Here is a 21,238-nt window from a genome sequence, read left to right as displayed (position 1 = left end):
ATCTCAAAGTATCGAATAACAATATGGTGCATATAAAATGTGGTTCCAAAATTAAAAAAAAAAACATTACAGCGTTCGTCACACTTTGCTCTGGCTCTGGGAGACATGGTAGGTTTCCTAAAAATCTAACCAGAATTGGTGTAGAAAAACCTTTGGAAATCGTTTTTGTATGACATCGTTTTATTCGTTTTTATTATTTCAAGATGTAAAATTTTGAATTTTTAAGTGTCCGTCATATTTTATCTCAATTCCGTTTTCTCTTAATCGATTCACGACAGGCCTTCAAGTAAAGAAAGTGAATGTGCTTGCATCCAATCGATCAATGATCACGAAAGCTCTATCATCCTTATCATTCGTCACTCATGTTCTTGATCTAAAAGCGAGATCTAATTCGTAATGATGGATCTCGAGGATGATAAAACGTCTTTTATAGAGCATCAATGTGCCTAATCTTACATCTGCAGTTCTCTTTTGTTACATGTCGTTTATCCTCCCACCCACATATCGTAACGATAAATGTCGGTAAAAAAACAATATAGAAATTGATTATTAAAAGTATACGTATAGGAATAACTGCCTCGCATTTCAGATTCTCGCCGTATCGCAAACGACAAATATTACTCAATCCGGCTGATTCCGACTCTGCCTTCTTTGTGAAGCGGCTGAACGTTACTTATAGCTTTGCCATAAAATGGTTCTTTTTTTTATTTATAAAGACTAGCCGCATTGTAACTCGGTAAAATTTACAATCTGGCTTCAACATACTCATTTATTTTGAATTAAAAATGTTTTAATTTCCTTGCAAATAATACACCGTATTTCTTGGCCTATCCGCTGCGGTGGATTGGCCAAGTGGTACCTATTCAACGGTGGATAGTTTACACGTACTTTAAAAATACAAGGTGGGCGAAAAGTCTAGGAGAAAATTTAAAAATAAATCAATCAATTGATGTAAAAAAAGTGTGGTTTGCACATAGATACTTATCGAGGCATCGATTTTTTTATACATAGTAAAAAAAAGTTCAAAATTCCAATCACAACTGACGCTGCATCACGTAAAAAGCGACACAAACAGTGCATAATTAATGCTTATCACGATTTGCATTACATAAAACTACCACATTTCAATATCAGCACACTTTCTAGCTCGGGCTGTATCTAAACGGGTGAAGGGTGCTCAAAATTGAAATGTGGTACCGTCATCTGGGGTGACTGCCCAGTTTTGAAAAAAAAAAAAATGTTTACTGGTGATGTAAAACTTAACTTGGTTGATCGTTTGTGGCTCTGCAGTCGTCAAGGCATTTGCTTTACATGCAAATGAGGCGGTTTGGGGAACGTTTTTTCTGATAAAGGGATATCGCCAATAAGTCGGTTTTTCGACGAGATTCAATATCAAGAAAAATTTGAAGACCTCAAACTTTCATTTGTGCAGCCTTTTTGATACCCAGGTGAGTCCCATGAGTTATTGTTGTTATTAGTAAATGTAATGAAGATTGTAAAGCAATTGGAGTTTTGGTTTTTACACTTTACCGGAAGATTTTTTTTTGTCTCAGAGTATCAATTTAACACTAGAACGACGGACGGGGTCTGTGTGACCCTGTGCGCTCTTTCTGTTCGCATATCTCAAGTAAGAATGAACCAAAAGCTTAAAAATTTCTTCACTTTTTCTGAATCATGTTCTTTTGTGTACACCAAGGCTTTTTCACTATCTTTCTCAGCTACGGAGTTACGTTACGACTGGATATACCTAGAAAGACGGAAGGGGTCACACTGGACCTTCCATACATTTTAGAACACATTCACCGTATAATACTACCAACATTGTCCCAATTGATTTTTGTATGGTCGAAATTCTTCTGATAGTCTCTTTGTGCTTCTAATATTGTGTAATTTCCATTCGTGAGACTATTTTTTTTACCTTCATTCTTATCTGTGTATGTCGGTCAGCAGGTGTCTCACCTTTTGTTGTCAAGTATTTTTATCATTTTTCTCCTATAAATTGTTTGTTCTGCAAAATAGCACTATCTACGTGCTTATGATTGCTGTAAAAATGGCAAAAAGGCGCAGATTCATCGAAGCGAACACTTTTTAGAAGTTGACAAAGGTCGCGTGAGAAAAATCTAGAAGCAGTGGTGGTGGTGACGAGAATTCAGAAGAGAATGAAAACTACGCCACACAAAACTTTTGTGAAGTAAGCAAACAGTATTGATGATAGATGTGTGAATCAGAATGAAAAATCACACGTTTAACAATACCTTACCAATACCCCAATAATAAAAGGAAACCACATTGAAGCCACCTACCAATGAAAACCTTGTTCTAAATCCAAACCCCAACTTGTTGCCATAAATATCCGAGATTTACATAATATCTCGTCTATTGGTAGCGAAAAAACTGCTGTAGAAGAAAGTGTATGAAATATCGTGGGACCTTCCTCGTCAAAAGGACGTCAAGGATTCCAGAATATTTTACGACAAACTCATTGCTTACAGATAGTCATTCCACATCACTGGAATTACGTGAATTTTTTCAAATTTAAATCGACAAGCTTGGTTGAAACCCTTCGGAAAAAACATCGTAAGGTGCTTCCGATTGCGAAAAAAAAAATATAGCAAGATCACACTTGTTGATCCTATTTAAAATCTAGAGGCGATGCAACACTGAAATCCTATCGGGAATATAGAAAATACAAATCCCCGCTCTCGAGTTTCCTCAACACTGACACACATCGAGAGAGTTCATTTGTACAGAGTGCTTTAAGAACTAAAAAATATAATAATAGATCAATGGTTTCACCCACTATTTCTTTGTGACTATTCTATCACAAAAATATTATACCATGCTCTAAAATATTAAAAGGTTCAAAAATTGCCGGAAAAAGCTAAGGGGTCACACACCCCTGCCTGTCTTTCTAGGTATAGTTCCGACACACATAGGCGTACGCAGAATTTTCTCGAGAGGGGTTCCAGATTTTTTTTTCAACTCTTTCAATTTTAGATTTAACGTATTTTCTGAAGATAATATGTGTTTGTGTGGAGCTTTGAACTATGTTAAGTTGTTTTTTGTGTATGTTAACTTATATTGCAGAGAAATCATCGTTTGGGTTGAACTTTCGTACGACTTATTCTCGGATAAGTCACCATCTGGCGGCAGTGCAGCAATTGTGAGCTATGGCCTGAATTAGGTCCGACCGTCCATGTACGGCCCCGTTCAATGCACACGAGCTCCAGGGAAAGATTGTGATATTCGTTGCCTTTTTAGTCTAGTGGTCCAGGCCAGTGTTTCTCAACCGCCGGGCCCTGATATCATTCATACCGGGCCGCGAGTGATTTGCCGTTCCATTTTTTCTCGTTCATTTCCGTTGGTCTTGTTTGACCGAGCCTGACTGACAAAAACGAATGAAACTGAGCCGCGGGCTTGAAAAGTTTGAGAACCACTGGTCTAGGGCGCTCTCCCAGCAAGAGAGAGGACGTGGGTTCGATTCCCCGCAAGAGGACAGAGAGAGAGAGAGAGTAGAATTTTCTCTCTTTCCTAAATATATCTTCGCATCAGCCAGTTGTTAGAAACCTTCGTATGAAATTTTCTTATTTCTTCTTTGTTCTCTTCGAAATTCGAATTTGACTTTCCGAAAGTTTACATCCTTATAATAACAAATTAATTTTTAATGTATATAATTCACCTAATTCCAACTTATAAACGTGTACTTTCTAACTTATCGAAATTCTTCGCGCACCTGTTTTAAGGAAGAATCATAATTAAGGTAATATGTTTTAAAAATAAAATTTTATTGCATTGTTTTGCGTTGTTTTTGTTGCCATTGCAGTTCTTTTGTCACCCCGTGTGGTCACATTGCCCCAAATCTACTCACATTCTTCCTTGTTATATACACAAATCAGGTGGTGGATAGTCGTCCCATTATGCCGGATGATTTTTCCCACCCTGTTTTTACTTTTCGTAAAAAAGGTGATCCATTAAAATAAAAACTACGTAAATCATATCTACGAACCATGAACCAAACATAAAAATTTTATTTTCGACTTATAACTAACCGGTTGAATGAAAATTTTTAATTTCAATTTTATAACTGGGCAGTCACCCCAGTTGATGGAAGTTTTATATAACGCGCAAATCGTAATAAACATTAATTATGTACTGTTTGTGTAGCATTTTATGTCGAGGTTTTTGTGATACAGCACCATGTGTGAGAGAAATTTTTGAACTATTTTTTTCATAAACTGATTACAAAAAACATCTCTATAACCATGATAAGTATTTTAGTTCAAATCGCACCTTTCTGCGTGGAATGGTTGATTTTTTTATCCATTTTTTAGTTATGGCTAGGACTTTTCGCCAGCCTATATTTTATAGGCTTGTAGCGCATAGGAAAGTTTTTTTTTTCTTCAAATACACAACCCCTTGAGAAGAAATCGCCTGCTAACATTATTGTATAAAATTCAAATGTCATCTAATTTGATAGCATTCCAACTATTTAGAAAGGATTTTGAGCATTTGTCAAGCATTTTCTAAGAAATATTTGTTTGCGGAATACACCTATAAGAAAACAGTAACAACATGGTAGTCAAATTCTATCCTGGAAAGGTAAGGTGGATACGCACGGATGCGGCGTTTACTTTCTCAGATATAGGTATGCATAGGAAATGTAGGAATTATGGAATAGTCAGGTAATATGGAATACCGGGTTTTCTCCGTCTTCAGGTATGGCCACCAAATGTAACAGTGATAAACTACTTCAAAATGTCCTCATGATGATCGCTCGGTTGTTACTATCATCACGGCTGCTACAGCAGGAAATATTTGTTTTTCTACTTCCTGAAATTTACTCAGGCAAGTTTAAAAAGGTGTGTGCCTATTAATTTGAAACTAAGCGTAATGTACATCATAAGTGTTTTATTTTATTGTACTGTGCAAATTTTTAGCTTGCGATTCTCTCCGGTTAGATGGAATGCAATTTTTTCACAGATGTGTGTCGGATAATATGGAATACAATAAGTATTACCTGAGTTGGGCTAGAATATCTCTTTAGCGACATAAAAGAGAAAAAAGGAGTCTAGAAATAGTGTGTGTCCTGTTGTTCTCTGAGGCCCACCTTGACGGTTTTGGGGCAAATTAGGAATATTGCATTTGTGACTCTTGTAAACAGACTATGACACCACCATTATCATCAACTACAAAACAAACGATGAAAATTTTCATTTTTCATTGTCATAGACTCGTTAAATCTAGTTTGACCAATTTGCATTAGTTTTCTTTATTTTTAACCCCGTATTCATATTACCCCATAAATATCATTTCTGATAAATAACTTTTTTCTCGGACATGATATTTTTTTTTCAAACACCATGCATTTGTTAATGTAATGACAAGAATCCAATTTTTTTTTTCAGGTTCCTATCACCTTTTGAATTGGAATAATAATAAAAAATAATAACAAATAAAAAATAAAATAAATAAAATGAATAAAAATGTATTTTCTATACTCGCACTTCCCTATATATTTTTTTTCTCATTTCGGTGCAAACGACTAGGCGCTAATTCCGAAAAATGCGGTGCATGGATAATGTATAATTTTAATCATTACCTTTTAAGTTTCAGAGAGAGAGAGAGAACATCCTTTTATCTTTTAAACATTCAAAATTTCTCGCTCTCTGTTTCTGGACCACAAGCAGCATTGATCATGTATAGCAAAATTTCAGTATAGCAAATTGAACAATATGATTCAAAGGAATGGTAAAAACCGAAAAAAAATTACTGTGTCATGATTGTTTAGAAAAGGGAAGACAAATAAAACAACACGAAATAAAAGAAATACATGCCTTTGAAATTAAGCCTTTCAATACTAACGGGATATATATGTCCCGAATACATATTATATAGAATCAGTTTTGAAAGTGTTAATATAGAGCCCCTTCAAGTTTGTTTTGCTGCTCAAATATATATATATATTCTTAAGAAGCAGTTACAACGTACGAGGAGTGAAGTGAGTGTGCTTAAAAATGATGGCATGTGACCGATGTTGTAACGGTTCTCCAGAAATCACTTGAAAAGATGAACATTGAAAGCAAACTTTTGATGATGTTTCAATACCCACCAAAAAATGTATCATTCAATGCAATTTCTTTAGTTGATGATGCCGGTGTGGTGTAATTGTTTCTGAGAAAATAACACGTTAATTTTTTTTTTTTGTTATCTTTGTTTCATGTTTTGTTATCTTTTTCGATGCTCAAACTTCACTCCGCATAATATAATTTATGGTACCTAAGACATTCATTCAAGTTACGGTGTTTTCGTCTAAAAAACGAAGTGAAATTCGAGCCTTATTTTAAATTTTATTTTTTATAAGTATAGTTGTAGAAGCTTGTTTTTTTTGCTCAGAAAGCATCGCAAAGAGGAAATTTTTCAGGTTTTTGTTCGTGGGAGGGCTCTCAAAAAAGTGACAAATCTTCTGATATTTTTTAAAAGGAAGAGAGAGCGAGAGATGCGCCTTTGCAGCACTTTTCGTAGAAAATATTTTACTCTGCGGAGGGTAAAAGTGACGTCACCAAACGACGAACCAATCGTGTTTGTGGGCGCTGGAACTCTCTGAATATCGATATAAAATGTGGCGGGATTGTTCCTGATCCGTAGCAATCTCATCTAGTAGACGAAGAGTGAAATTCACTTTCCCCTCTGGATTGTTCAGATATCAGCGAAGCTATTTTGCTGTCGACATCCAACTTCAACTAACTTCGGAAACCTCTTTTCGAGCTATGGCTTCACGTCGCTTACTAGTTCGGCCTTGGTGCCGTACCTTGTTGCATGTAACACTTTTGGCAGCGGTAAGTTAGTTCATTGTTATACGTAACATCGAAGAACAAAAATTCGGAAGAGGGAATTCATATGTAATAAATGTATATTACACACTTTTTTTAAACGCGTAATTTTGCTTCGTCAAAAAAAAAAGAAAAAGAAATAATAATACGTACGGCATATAAGACCCAATTTTTGTCCTTCAAATATAGGTTTAAAAGCAGGTGTGCATTTTATACCTCGGAAAATAAGTTACATGTTTATATATTAATGTGCTTAAATATAATTTCAACAGGTGTTTACGCTTTTCATTCAAATGTCTCATATGTAATATTTTTATATGGTTATTTCATACTAAGCTCATTTTTACCATTTGCTGCCAATTTTCATGCATTGATTTGATTACTGATTTTAATGAATTCGGTATAAATAACGCGGGGATGAAAACGAAAAAAAATTGTTTTCAGCTAAAAAGAACGATAGAAAAAACCACTCCTTAAAATTTTCAAAATGAAACTTTTTTGATGGTTAAAAAAAGTTACGAAAAAATACTACTTAACATTTAGATCTAAATATTGGCATGAAAGAATTCATATCGACTAATCTATTAAACACTTAATTTATTTTATTTACAACCTCATCTACGATTTATATAAGAAAGCATGTTGAAATTTGAATGTTTGTGATTTGTGAATGTTGTGGTATTTTGAGAAATGAAATGTATATACGCATAATACTACGTACTAACGTTTGGTGGATCGCACTAAAAATGGGAGTTACAGCTTCAATGATATGAGCGAAATGCCCTGAAAACATTCATAATTTTATTCAAAAAAATACAGCTAAACATAACTTATTTTCGAAAATTTCATTAAATTAAAATATTTTATTGTTATCAGCATTCTCGTATTTTTACAAGTTATTTTCGTATTTTACGCAGCTTCAAGCAGAATTTTTCAAAAATATTTCAGTTTAATTAACCCGTTCGCATCTGGAAGCGGAATAGTCCGCGAAATTGTGAGTGCCACTCATAACAGAGAGCAGAATTATCGCCTGTGCATCTCGTAAAAACCTGTTCATTTATCGGTGCGTGATGATATGAGATAATAAGCTAATTCAGAAGAAAGATCCAAATGGATAAAAATCAGTGCAAATGATGATTTTTTAATGGTGGAAACATATTTTGTATTTTATAATGTGTTCAAATAACAGTAAATAAAGTTAATTGAATAGCATTATTAAATTTTATGTGCTTATTGGATAAATGAATTAAAAAAAACAAAAAACAATCAAACCGAATTTTGTAAAAAAAGCTAATATGATGAAACTTCTTCTGATTAGTAAGCCAAAATTTCATTTCTTGAATTTTTAGCTCAAGTATGAATGTTTAATTTGAAATCGGCTTCAAATTGGCAATTCTTCCTAATCTTTTATTTTTAGTTTGTTCAAAAAATATCGAATTCAATAAAAAAATTGACGAGAAAAATATTTTGTTTGAATTCCTAAAAAAATTGCTTTTTAAAATCTACTTAAAATTAGTTTTCATCTGTAACTTTCTGACTACATCATTCATTAATTGTTTAAAATGAAATGGAATGTACTAAAAAAATGTTTTGGTATTTTAAATTAACAGACACGGTGAAACGAATGACATTTTAAATAAATTTTAAAATGTTTTTTTAATGCAAAAAATGTATTTTTTCATGTACTGTATTAGTTACATTATAGTTACTATATGAAAGAGTTATAACCGTTTTTTGTTGGATGAAAAATTTTGATCAAACTCAAATGAATGCTTACAAATGTAAAGTTCATCGGAAGTGATTTTTTTGAGTAGATTCAGTTGGAAAGTAAGCCTTTAAACGGCAATATTATAGTTTTAAAGTGTCTCAGAGAAAATACTTTTCAGATATCAAACTAAAGCATGAAACAATTTGGAGGGAATTTGTTGGACTTTATACAGGGTGCATAGCTAACAGCTGGCACCGAAATTTACAGGCAAACCGCTGCGTCTATAGGTAAAAAAAGCAACATTTGAAGGGTTCGGACGAATAACGGTCTATGTTACTTTTTTTGCGAAATCGGTTTTTTGACTGGACAATATTCCATATAGTTTACGTTACAGGTCCCTTAAGTTAGTTCCGACAGAAACTCACATATTTCGTTGCTATGCCATTCTAAACATCTGCAATCTTTTATTCTGCAGGGTAGTAAGGAAAATCCCTTTGCCATATTTTACTGTTGAACCGTTGATTCTAGTGGCATACTTCCAATTAGAAAAAGTATCCAATGGAGAAAAATCGAGAAATAACAGCATAAGCTAACGAGAAAATGCTTTTCCCCCACTTATGATGTTTTTTCACAATTTTTCTCCATTTTTTGAATTCAAAAGTACCTCAGCGAATATTGCACTTAGAAATGTAGAATTTTTTTTGTTGGCCTTAGGAGAGACAGGGCAACATTTTTTCAACTGGGTTTATGAGCGCAGGGTGTCCGTATAAAAATGTATTATTTTATTTTAATAACTATACAACCCCTCGCAATATGAATGACGTATATCAGACCCACACGTTATTTGGATACTTTTTCTAATTGAAAGCCTGCCTGCCGTTTCGCCAGTAAATTGTGTTGCCAGCTGTTAGCTATGTACCCTATATATACACACTCGTTAAAACGAAGCCGTTTTATAGATAAAAAGTGAAACTTAACTGACTTAGGATAGAAAAGAAACGATATCAAAAGTTGTGAACAAAATCACAAGTCGCGACTGTACTTGATGTGCAGTTTCTGAGTTGTATTCATGTCTGGAGAGTTTGGACGGTTAACTTTAACAAGCGATCTGCCCTCGCATCAACATTATGCTGTAAATGACACGAGGTCTTTGTTCGTGCGCTTAGCATGAATAGCCATGAGCAGCGAAACGGATTTTGGGATCTGCGGCAAGCAGATAAGGGTTTCTACGGCACTTGTTCATTGCTGTCATATAAACGACCTTCCGTAACAAAGTCTAGGTTGGAGCTGCCTTCTTTGTGCAAATTTTAGGAGATAATATTCGAAACAGTTTCGTTCCAAAACATGTATGAACATTTCTTTTTTATGGGGATCAGCTAATTTGCTAAACTTCAGTAAAATGTTTCGTAACTGTGATTAAATGCACGCATGCTAGTGTGCTTTGATTAAGGTATTTAACCCTTTACCTACCACATTATGAAAAAATGAAATTATTATCATGTAAATTGTTTGGTAGGTAATTTTTTTTAGGTCATTTTGGTTCTAATTAAAGCCTAAAAACAAAATAATGATAATTGTTTTTCAAAAGTTATTCAATACGCAATGAATTAATAAACCTATTACTTTTTAAAGTACCGTCAGGACTATACTCTTACAATAAAAATGAAAAATATTAATTCAAATATGCTGAATAATACAGTTGCATGAATATTTATTTATTTTATCACAAAGAAAACCATTATTTGTTTATACATTTATTAGGGAACCCTTTATGGAGTGTCAAGTCAACAGCTTTAGAGGGGTAAAACATCTAATTTTATTAATTAATTAATTTAATTATTGAATTATGTTAATTAACACATTTAGAAAAATAGTTGTCCCACTCTTGTGCTGTCATCTAGTAATCGTAAAGTAGTTATACCGCATTTAAACTTCAAAATATCAGCACTCAGCAACGTATGTGAGAAATGTTATAGGGATTAAAAAGGAAGTAGTGTTTACAGTATTAATATTTTACAGTACAAGTAGAAGTACCGTCGGTAGTCAAAGGGTTAAATCATATGTAGAAATCGATGTAGTTTGTTCACGAAAGATTTACATTTTCAATCAAAATAGGGGAAAAACTACAGTAGATTCTTGCTAATCCGGCACATATCAGACCAGGGTGTGGCGGATTACCGAAATCGCCAGATTACTGGAGATTAATTGAAAAAAAGAACATTTAAATAATATAAACTTAGGCACACAGGCATGCAGTGACATGTTTTCTTCTTCTATGCTGAAAGAAAACCCGCCTAAAAACGCCGGATTACTGGATGGGCCGGACTAGCGCACGGCCAGCTTATCAAGAGTCGTCCAGATTATAGAGAGTATTACCAACTCTCAAGACATGTACACGAACTATTTTTTACAGTGTTGCTCAACCACGAGGCTGCGGCCCAGTAACTGACCTTGACATCAGTCAAATAATAATCAATCAAAATAAATCGTGATTTATATTCAGTTTCATTTTCCCCCATTTATTTCTCATTATTCGTGTCTATGACCGGGCCTTCCACTCACGGAAAATAAATCAATCAGGCCGTTGGCTTCCAAAGGTTGAGAACCACTGCTATAGAGAGTATACTAGCAGATGGAGAAAAAAATTCAAAGTTTAAAGAATCAGTTTTTATTGCAAAAAGCAGGGATTATACTTTAGAAGTTTTATAACATATCTTTTACGAAACATAAAAAATAACCAATAAGCGCATCGGTTACATTCGAGTGAATGCAACCAATAGGCTTATTGTTTTTTTTAAAGTTTTGTCGCACATATTTTATCAAACTTTTATAGTGCAATCCCGGCCTAACCTATCTCTGTTGTATGAAACCACTGAAATGATTGAAGGACATTTTTGTAGAACATGAATCTATTAATTAACTTTATCTAATGTGTAAAAAGTGCCCTTTATGAGAGAGCGAATGTAACCAATACACTTTTGGTTATTTTGTAAAAGATCTTTTATCAAACTTTCATTATGTAATCCCGGCCAACATTCAAATTTATTTTTGCTGCCTTTTTTTTCCATTCGAATTCAAATGTGGCTTTAGAGAGACCTTTTTTATATATCTTGGCAGTTTTTCAAGCAAATGCACTTGGTTTCAAATGAACGTGTTAAGAATTCAAAGTAAATAAATCTATATTGCTAAACTAATCTCCGGAATCTGACCCAGAAGTAGTGTATATCATTGGAGTGATGGCTGGATTCTCGCAGGAAATGTGTCAGGAACTGGAAGATAAGATTGAAAACTAGTGTTTGTTTTTCCTTGAGATGCCGTAATCTTATACTTACTTCTTTCTCGATTAAGCTTCAAGTGTATGCTCATGGAAGGAATAGTAAATATTTAGACACAGCTGTAGAGTATGCCTCCAGCTTTCGGGTGCAGTTTCACATACGAATGCTTTTGAAAATCGTTAAAAAAAAGTCTCAGAGAAATGAGCTAAATAAGCAATTATTAGCTTATTTTTCATATTGGAAAAAAAATGCAAAATAGATTTGTAGCGCTGTATGCGTTAACTTCAAGTAGATAAAAATGCTTGAATTAATTGTTTAAAGATGACTAAAAGACGTTTTGAACATCTCAGGTTGTTTCAGCAATTGTCTACGCTTGAGACATTACATATCGCAAGTTCTATGAAAAAAAATAAAATACAGTAAAACCGCGATAAGTCATCACTCAAGTTATCAAGAAATTATGACGGCTTAAACGGAGTGACGACTTAAGCGAAGTGCCGTCAGTTTCCAATACTGTGGAATAATGTGCAATACTGTGGAAATCGTATAAATTTCAAATTATATAACATTAATCTAAATATGAATTACAATTACAATATTAATAAAATTTATGAATTATAAAGAAAAACAATGGAAATTTTTACCTTTTTGAACGTTTAGTATTAACTTATTATGGCAAAATACACTGGTACACTTGCACTTTTTTTAAATTTAGAATAAGATCAACTGTTAGAATAGTTTTTAGTTAGCATTTCTCTACAACAAAATTAATGCACATTAATTTTACATATACAAGACACATTTATTTTTAGAGCTTTGAATTCTTCATCAGTATTTCATGGCACTAATATGCGGTAATTTCGGACACAGGATAAAATTTTGAATTGAAAGGACCCTGGGCAGTATAAAACAGACATTAGAAGCCCTTCTCAACTTTGAAAAAAATATTTGGTTTGTCAACAAAGATATTTCGTTCAAGTTTGAAGCCCCAAATTAATGGAAGCCCGTGTAGGAATCAGGTCCGGCTAGAACAGTCCCTAACGCTCCAAGAAATTCGGTTTTTTTATTCGGCAATTGAACTTCCTCAGCGTCACTTTCATTATTTGAGCTGTTCCGACATGCTACATAAGGCTTTTATGGTCACTTTTGAACATACTTTAATGTTGTAATCAAGCTCTTTCTTTAAAGGGAGCCATAGAAATCATCTATCTGTTCCTCTCTGTCAAACTTTTCCATAGTGACATTAACCAAAATTAGTGACGAGTAACTCAGTGTTTAATAACATTGTTATCTATTGGAGCTGGGTGGGATCGAAGAAAAATGACAACTTAACCGGAGTGACGACTCTTACCGATGTTTTACTGTATTATGTTTTTCTTTTTGTTCATTTTCTATTTTCTAAGAATATTGACAAATGCTAAAGCACTTGAAATTCGATTTGTGTGAAGTCTTTAGGATACGAAGGAGAGAGTGTAATTTCAATAATGATTATAAAATAAAAAAAACAACAAATTGCACGAGGAGATTTTGTGATAATGGTTAGTCTAATATATTGAGAAAGACGTATTCATAAATTTCCTGTAATAGAAGATTTTTGTAATAAATGGAATTCCTGCTAATAACTCCATGCCCTCGATATTCTATGAAACCAGTGCTTTTATGAAAATTTCGACTAAAATTATGGAAGTAAGTGTCTCTAGTTTATCAATTATCACGTAAATTAAGCGATGGTGAAATTGAGGATGAACGAAGAAGGAAGCATTTCTTTGCCTTAACAACCTGCCACTTTTAATGATGTCAAGCGTGTAGGTCATCCGACTCAAATTCTTGAAAATAGATCTGGAAAGAGCGCTTAAAATAAATGAATGATTCTCCGAAGGCCTCTCTCCTCGAAACTTTTCAGCTTTAGTGTCAACAACAGAACCCTAATATATAACATGCTGTATCAATGCGCCAACAGCGTAAGTCGAGTGCACCATATTAATCATGAGCCGTTGTTTAGTATATAGGTGTTCGTCTTAAGTGAAAATGCTTTGTAGTCAAAATAGTTGTGGAAATTTTAATAACCTGACAAAACTTCACAGAAACTTTAGGAAGTGATTCTCGCTTGTTTTTAGATGCTTTTTGTTTTGTCTGTGATGTGGACACATTTTTGCTGTTGGAGAAATATCGGTGTTGTTTGGATTCTAGACATTATTGAAATGGGGAGAAATTATACAGGTCCATTTAAATTGTTTGTTGAGCAAAGCATACAAAATGACATATCACAAATTCAAAACTTGTCGCATTTTCCCGAATATAAATTCTTAAAAACGATTATCGGCCAGGAATATTATCTCGATGAGAACTGGGAAATTCGTACAAAACGGGTTTTTTCCCCAACTTAAATTCAGATTGGCCTCGGTATTTATGAATTGTAGAGTAAAGGCAATAAATTAGGAAGAGAGACCTGTTCTTTCTGTAACAAAAGGGTACCAGAGACTTGGCATCATGTGATCCTGAGATGCAAAGTTTACAGTTATTACAGAATAAATTACTTGGGAGCCTCTATAATAAATTAATTCTGATAGTCTCATACAAAATATTCCGGTTTCTTTCTGACATTTCAATGTTTCGGGAGGTGTTTGCATTTTAGCGTTATGGCCGCTTTTATACAAATACAAGGCCACAACAGGCAAAATGCCCAACGAGGTGGCTGAGAAAAAGATACCCATAGAGTATATATATAGTAATAGTAGAATACAATAATAGAACTGTACATGTACATAGTATTTACCTTTTGTACAATGATTTTGTAATTATACCCCTCAATGTATTGCGAATCGGCGTATAAATTTTGTCATATAACATGCATGTAATTGTCTCACCCATACGTCCTACCGGTCTTCAAATGTATTCTCAATTTATCTTTAATTTAATTATTAATTGTACCTTATTGTGTTGTCCCCTTTGTAATTAGTTTTATGACCAGAGCAATAAATTTGAATTTGATTTAAATTGTTTGTCCACAGGGTTATGTTTGCAACTGTTGACTTTAGAAGTATACTTCCAATTATATAAAAAGTTTCAAATAAAATTTGGTTCTTAAAATTTCAAAATTGTTCCTAAAGGGCTACATAAAAAATATATGTGCAAAAAATGAATTTTCTTATTTTACAGATAGACCCCGTGTGCTAAAATTTCAGGTTAGTAAAATGTAGATCTTCTTTTGAGGAGTGACTTGCAAAAAAATTCCATATTTTTAAGTGTAATATTTCATCGAAGCATTCGATTTTAAATTTTGATTTCTCATTGCCAATGACTGATTGCGTGGTTTACAAATTGGGAAAATGTAAATTAAATTCGAACTGTAAAAGAATGTAATTGTTATAATGTAACTAAAACAAATGGAATTGTTCTACCCTGATAATACTATTCCCAGTTAAGTGGGTTCCACTAAAAAATCACCCTTCGAATTCTCGTTTCTCTTGTGACCCAGTGGTTTGCTGCCTACGTTTCTTGTATTTGCTTCTTATGTGCAGAAGAGACATCATTTTGTAACACAGTATGCTTTTTTTTTTTCAATTTATTTTTTGGTTCTCAAAGAATTATAAATGTTTCAGACCTGTGGGTGCTCGAGCTTCTGCAGCAACCCCGGCTCCAATGCCACTGGTTTAAAATTAAATACCTTTTTATAATTCAAAATAATTTTTTCCCAGAGAATAAGAATTATTATACACGGTGAGCGATGAAAATCATTTTTTCAAACAACAAAATTCTAAATAAAAAAATACCTCTCAAGTATACCTAATTACATTTTTGTACATTACCCAAAAATAGACATTTTTTTTAAACCAATACAAATACAAATACCACAACATAATAATTTTACACATTCAATATCTCGGTAACTTTCGGATTTGAAAATGTGGAATTTTTGTAAATGACTTCTTGAAGAATCAGTTTTTATTGCAAAAAGCAGGGATTATACTTTAGAAGTTTTATAACATATCTTTTACGAAACATAAAAAATAACCAATAAGCGCATCGGCTACATTCGAGTGAATGCAACCAATAGGCTTATTGTTTTTTTTTAAAGTTTTGTCGCACATATTTTATCAAACTTTTATAGTGCAATCCCGGCCTAACCTATCTCTGTTGTATGAAACCACTGAAATGATTGAAGGACATTTTTGTAGAACATGAATCTATTAATTAACTTTATCTAATGTGTAAAAAGATTTTGCTAATTGGGTGTTTTAACACAAGGGGTCTGATTAGGAAGTTTTTTTTTTCACGTGTGCAACTGTCAGAAAAGTTATGATATCTCAAAAAACCTCACGTCATTTGAAAAATTTTTGCAATTGGAAGTATACTTTTGAAGTCAACGGTGGCAAGCATGGTTTGTGAACTAACGATTTGAATCCAGCCTGTAAATGAAAAATCATTTTGCTTGTACAGTATAACGATTAAGAGAAGGCAAAGTTATTGCCACATAAAGGAACCCATTCAATCATGAGATTACTGTATTTGCGAGAATTTCGAAGCATTTCGTACCAGAGCAATATATCCTTCTATGGGTCAAACTTTTTGGCTCGTCGCCCATTTAAGATACGTCCATTTAGTAGCCGTCTATCTATTCAGGTAATTATTCGAAACAAAAAAAATTCAAAATTTCAGTGTACTATTATTAATTTAACTGATAGGTAAAACCTTTATTAAACTAATTTAGGGCATCAATTACAAAATTGAAATTGTAAGCAGAAAAGTCTAGTTTTAAAAAGTTACTGGTTCTTTTTTATTCTACCTACTTTCACTTCCAAGCTCACCACATCAGACTCAAATTTTTACAATATAACTGGAACCTGTTAAATTCCCTTTTTGGGTAACGTGCTTCTCGTTCCAAGTGGAATCCTTCATTTTTCTTTTCTTTCTACTCATATATTTGGATATTTTCACGCGGAAACATGAAAATTTCACGATACATTAACTTTTCTCGTATGCTATTTCAGTTGTTTTATTTTATAAAGTGAAACTTTCTATTTTATTGAAAACTTGCTTCTCCACTTACTTGAAAAATGTCCAACTAAGCGGCTTTAGCCGGTAAAGCAATTTGATCTCATGGACTAAACGTCAGCAAAGACTGAATTATAACCCTCGTTTCTTAAACGGCACCGTTTACCGAATTTTAAAACATAATTACCTTCGCGTTATAAATGAGTTAGGTGTGTGTGTGAATGCGTTTCAAAGTTGAATTCAACTTTCTAGAACTGGATTGACTTTATAGAACAACATATATCATTAGGCACATATACTGTGTTACGCAATTTTTCTCCATTCGTAACTTATGATCTTTCCATACAATTCGGATGAGATAAATAACATATACATTGAACCCTGCTAATGGTTGTGAGTTGTACATTTCGTTTATAACAAACACGAGGGAATATCAAGCGCAAAATAGGAATGCAGTTTTATTTCTTAAATGCAAAGACAGATTCAATCAACAATTTCTATCTCTCACGGATATATATTTTGATGGTATATATAACATAGTGTGTACTTGAAAGAAGCGCGCATGCCTTAAACAACTTCCCAATATATTTTAAAAAAGAACACTTATAAAGTGATTGAATATGGGGTAATAAAAATAATTAAATAATAGAACGTATATTCCATTATCCTGGATATAGAAAGATGAATAAACTAAATGAATATTTCATTGAAGATGAAAACCATTTCTTCTAAGTGATGAAAATAAGAAAAAGCTTAGATAAATGCATAAAAATAAGTAAATTTAAGAATAGAAAAAAGAAGCAAAACACTGAAATCAAAATGAAATTGCACAGATGTTACAAACTTAAGTATCCGTGAACAAAAACACGAAAACCAAGAAGAGAAATTTAATGAATGAAAAGAAAAAAAAAGAAATTTAACTAATCTAAGTTATTTCTTTCAGACGATTTCTTCCAAAAATTAATAAACTATGAAATATTAACGGGTTTTTTTTTCTGGAGTGTTTCAAAAAAGTTCTGTTTCACAAAACTTTGAATTACGATTAAAATATTTTTTTAACACGTTCAGCGCTATGCAGTTCTAGTATTGGCTGAATTTATTTTATTTTCTTCTTTTAAAAAGTCGACAGAAGTAATAGCTTCAAAGTTCATTGTTGAAATTTTTACCACGAAAAAAATGTAATACAATAAAATGAAAAAGATCAACAATAATTTTAAGTGAAAAAACTTTTCTTCTTCATAAAGCTGTTGTGCTCGCTTGATTCAGTGCAGTGTAAATACAGATAACTGCGTTCCAGTTTATTGTTAAACGTTAGTGGCCGACGGTGCTTAATCCTTTGTTTGCTAATATTTTTCCAATAATAATAACGGTGAACATAAAGTTTGTCCAACTTTTTACCTCTCGTATGTGATTTCTGGAACGAAAGAAAACGTTTCAATTTTTTTTTCACTTCTGTTATCGTATGAAGATCATCGACGTCAGTAACAATCAGCATAGTTCTCGTTAAACTAGAATAGCGAATTTCTGTGTTTTCAGATTATCTTTATTCCATCCAAACAATATCGCGTTAGTACACCCGAGTGTAGCAGTCGAAAAGTTAAGTCGTTGAATTCTGATTCAATTGAAATCAAATAAGTATGTTAATAAATTGTTATATCCATAGAAAAATAAGAGAATTTTGAGAAGAAAGAATTCTGTTCAAGTGAATGCATAACACCTGCAAGGATCATAGTCTTTAAGCATCGAATGTTTGGCGTTGAGATAGATGGGCAGTATTACACTTTTACCGAGTTTTCAGGCTCCTCAAATTCGATAATAAATTCACTGCCTCTTACTACCCGAATATTCCAGTATTGCGATTTTGAAAGGAATATTTTCTAGTCACAGGAAACTTGAAATGCAATGGAATATTTGGCCAATCAGATCAAGTGAAGTGCATTTTCAATACTTTTATTTCAAAGAAATCCATGCTCATTCTGCGATCATTCTATTTGAGACTGATTAGATTCCAATATTTTTCCACAATTCTTCCCCTGCGCATTTATTTTCTATTTCTTTTAAAAGAAAAAAAGCGCAACGCATGGACAAATAATGTATAACTCTCATCAAGAATCTGTATAATTCTCATCTTAACAACAACGTAATACAAATACATGGTAGTACAGACAGATTATTCTAAGTGTGATACAAGGCATCATACAAGATGTTCTTCAAGATCGCACAAACTCTCATTCATTCATTTAAACCGAGCACAATTCCGGTCTATCATCATGGGCAATTTACTATCGATTTAGTTGCGCCGGAAGTGCGTGTGTGTGTAGGTACCTAACAGTTTGAGTGCGTATCTAGTGTCGTGTTTTGAATTTTCAGTGCTACCACATACGAGTGAAGTGTAATGATTGAATATTTGTAGCGTTGTAGGCATGTTGCTCTCTGTGGCGAGACTTTTTAACGGGAAGATCTGCTCGCATTCGCTCCTCGAGGTTGGAACCACAGAAAACTAACTTCAGCTGACCACCACCACTGTGGCGCTAGTGGGGTGTATTGTGATTTGTCTCCTCCGGAAATTGAACCCGACTCCCCTTGCATACCGGGCAAGGGGGATAATCAATACAACAGAAACACAGAAGTGTGCCATTTCTCTACACCAGAAATCGAACCCAGGACCTCTGGCATGCAGGGCAATCGCACTTACGATTATACCGTATAGAGACAAACTCTGCACAACAATATTCCTCACTGACAGTGCAGAAAGTGTCTAAGCAACTAGATATCTACAAGACGTCATATTCGGACTGGGCGTGGCTGTTCTATTGAGTGGTCATTGCGATAGACAAATATGATCCCTTGGATGTATTTTTACGGGAATCGCTTGGAGAAATTTGTGTATTGAACAAACCCCAATGTAGGCATAGTTTTTGGCCTTCGTGCTGCTTACATTTTTTCTGACACTACGCTTTTGGATCGAGCTCAATAAGCCATTCTACTCCCTACGAAAGCATGGCCTGATATCTACAGTGAAAATTTCGAGGATCTTCCCGTGTGAACATGATATCAGATGTATACCCAAAAAAAGTCTCAACGTTTCCAATAAAACTTCTTCTAAACCAGTGTTTCTCAAAATGGACTTAGAATGGTCTAAGGGGGCGGTAGAAGATATGGGTTTAGTATAGTATCCTATGGGCTTACTTGAGTTGGGGCGATGGAAATAAAAATTTGCTAAAGAAGGGGCGAATGAACAAAAAAGTTTGGGAGACTGCTCTAAGTCTAAACCATATATGTGATATCGTAAATTTCATTTCGGGTTCTATTTGAAAACTACCGATCGTAGAGATATCATTTACTGGACTTCCCCCCTCCCCCTTCTTATCTACCCGAAGCGAGGATTTTTGTTTTGCAGTATTTATACGGTCTTTTCGGGATACCTTATCCAACTTCTTCACATTTGAGGAAAAACTGATTATTAAGTTTTTTTGGATTTGTGTTTTTATTGTATGCCAAAATGCCCTACAAAAAGAAAAAAAAATTAATTAACTAATTAATTTGGGTCAATATCTTCACTAGGACAATTTGAATTAGGTACAAATATGTGTACAGGGCCGTAGCGTGCCTCGTCGCTCAGACTTTTTTGGAAGTCCACAATGGAAAGGGCTATGCTCAGGAAAGGAAGGGTTCATCTCCCTCTCATTTTTGTTGTGAAGTCACACACCTTTCCCGCCAGCAAACCGGCGCGCCGTCGCCAAGAAGCTGGTTTGGCGCAAAAGAAAACCTGTTCTCGAGGAACAAAGCTGCATTAAGAGATCTTTCAAGCGGCTTTGTCGAGGAACGAGCAGGAAGAGTGAGAAAAAGACGAGTTTTCGGTCTTCTGGTTTTTGCCGCGGTGTAGAGCAGTCGTCGAGTGAAATGTTCTGCCTAGCTCCGAATTTCCTGTTTAGAAAGATGCCTAATATACAAGATAATCGGAGAATAACTCCCCCGATAACTTCCTACTATCCCAGGACAAATGTGAATCCAAGAATGTCTACTATGATAATGTTCAACGACAAGATGCACTCGGATCGACTCCTATGACTCCCCACACACGTAGGATCTACCTCGCAGTACAAATGATTCCCAGCAGATCGCTTCATCTTGTGCTTCACCAACTCATCCCATCACAACGCACTACACCATGAGGTTGCTCCCAGCCCTTCCTGAGAGAAATGGCGGCTTTCACCAGTTCATCTCCTCATCCATCGAGATATGTTCGGTTCAAGGACTCGTGAGGCCTCAGCGAACATCCGGGACACCACGAAGACTTATGCGATAAGTGGCCACAACTACTGGGAGTAGAGTTTTAGAAATTCTGTGTAATATTCGATACCCGACCTTTTCATATGTCTCCCTTAATTCCCTTATTTCATATTCCATATTTCCCTTAATTCTGATGT

The 21,238-nt window shown here is 34.2% G+C and overlaps 1 protein-coding gene across 1 annotated transcript in view; it reads left to right on the top strand.

Annotated features, from left to right (window-relative positions):
- The first annotated feature begins 6,641 nt into the window (after positions 1 to 6,641).
- Positions 6,642 to 21,238, top strand: part of Nplp1 (Neuropeptide-like precursor 1) — a 49,709-nt gene continuing 35,112 nt past the window's right edge. The window contains exon 1 of the mRNA XM_089238970.1: positions 6,642 to 6,836. Coding sequence (XP_089095096.1) covers positions 6,768 to 6,836 — 69 coding nt within the window. The 5' untranslated portion in view covers positions 6,642 to 6,767. The remainder of the gene's footprint in view (positions 6,837 to 21,238) is intronic.

The sequence above is a fragment of the Pholcus phalangioides genome, unplaced genomic scaffold (genome assembly GCF_987345545.1).
Source record: "Pholcus phalangioides strain wild (caught in Gottingen) unplaced genomic scaffold, Ppha-v1.0 ptg000011l_1, whole genome shotgun sequence".
In the NCBI taxonomy this organism is placed as follows: domain Eukaryota; kingdom Metazoa; phylum Arthropoda; class Arachnida; order Araneae; family Pholcidae; genus Pholcus; species Pholcus phalangioides.
This window is presented reverse-complemented; position numbering and strand designations above follow the sequence as displayed.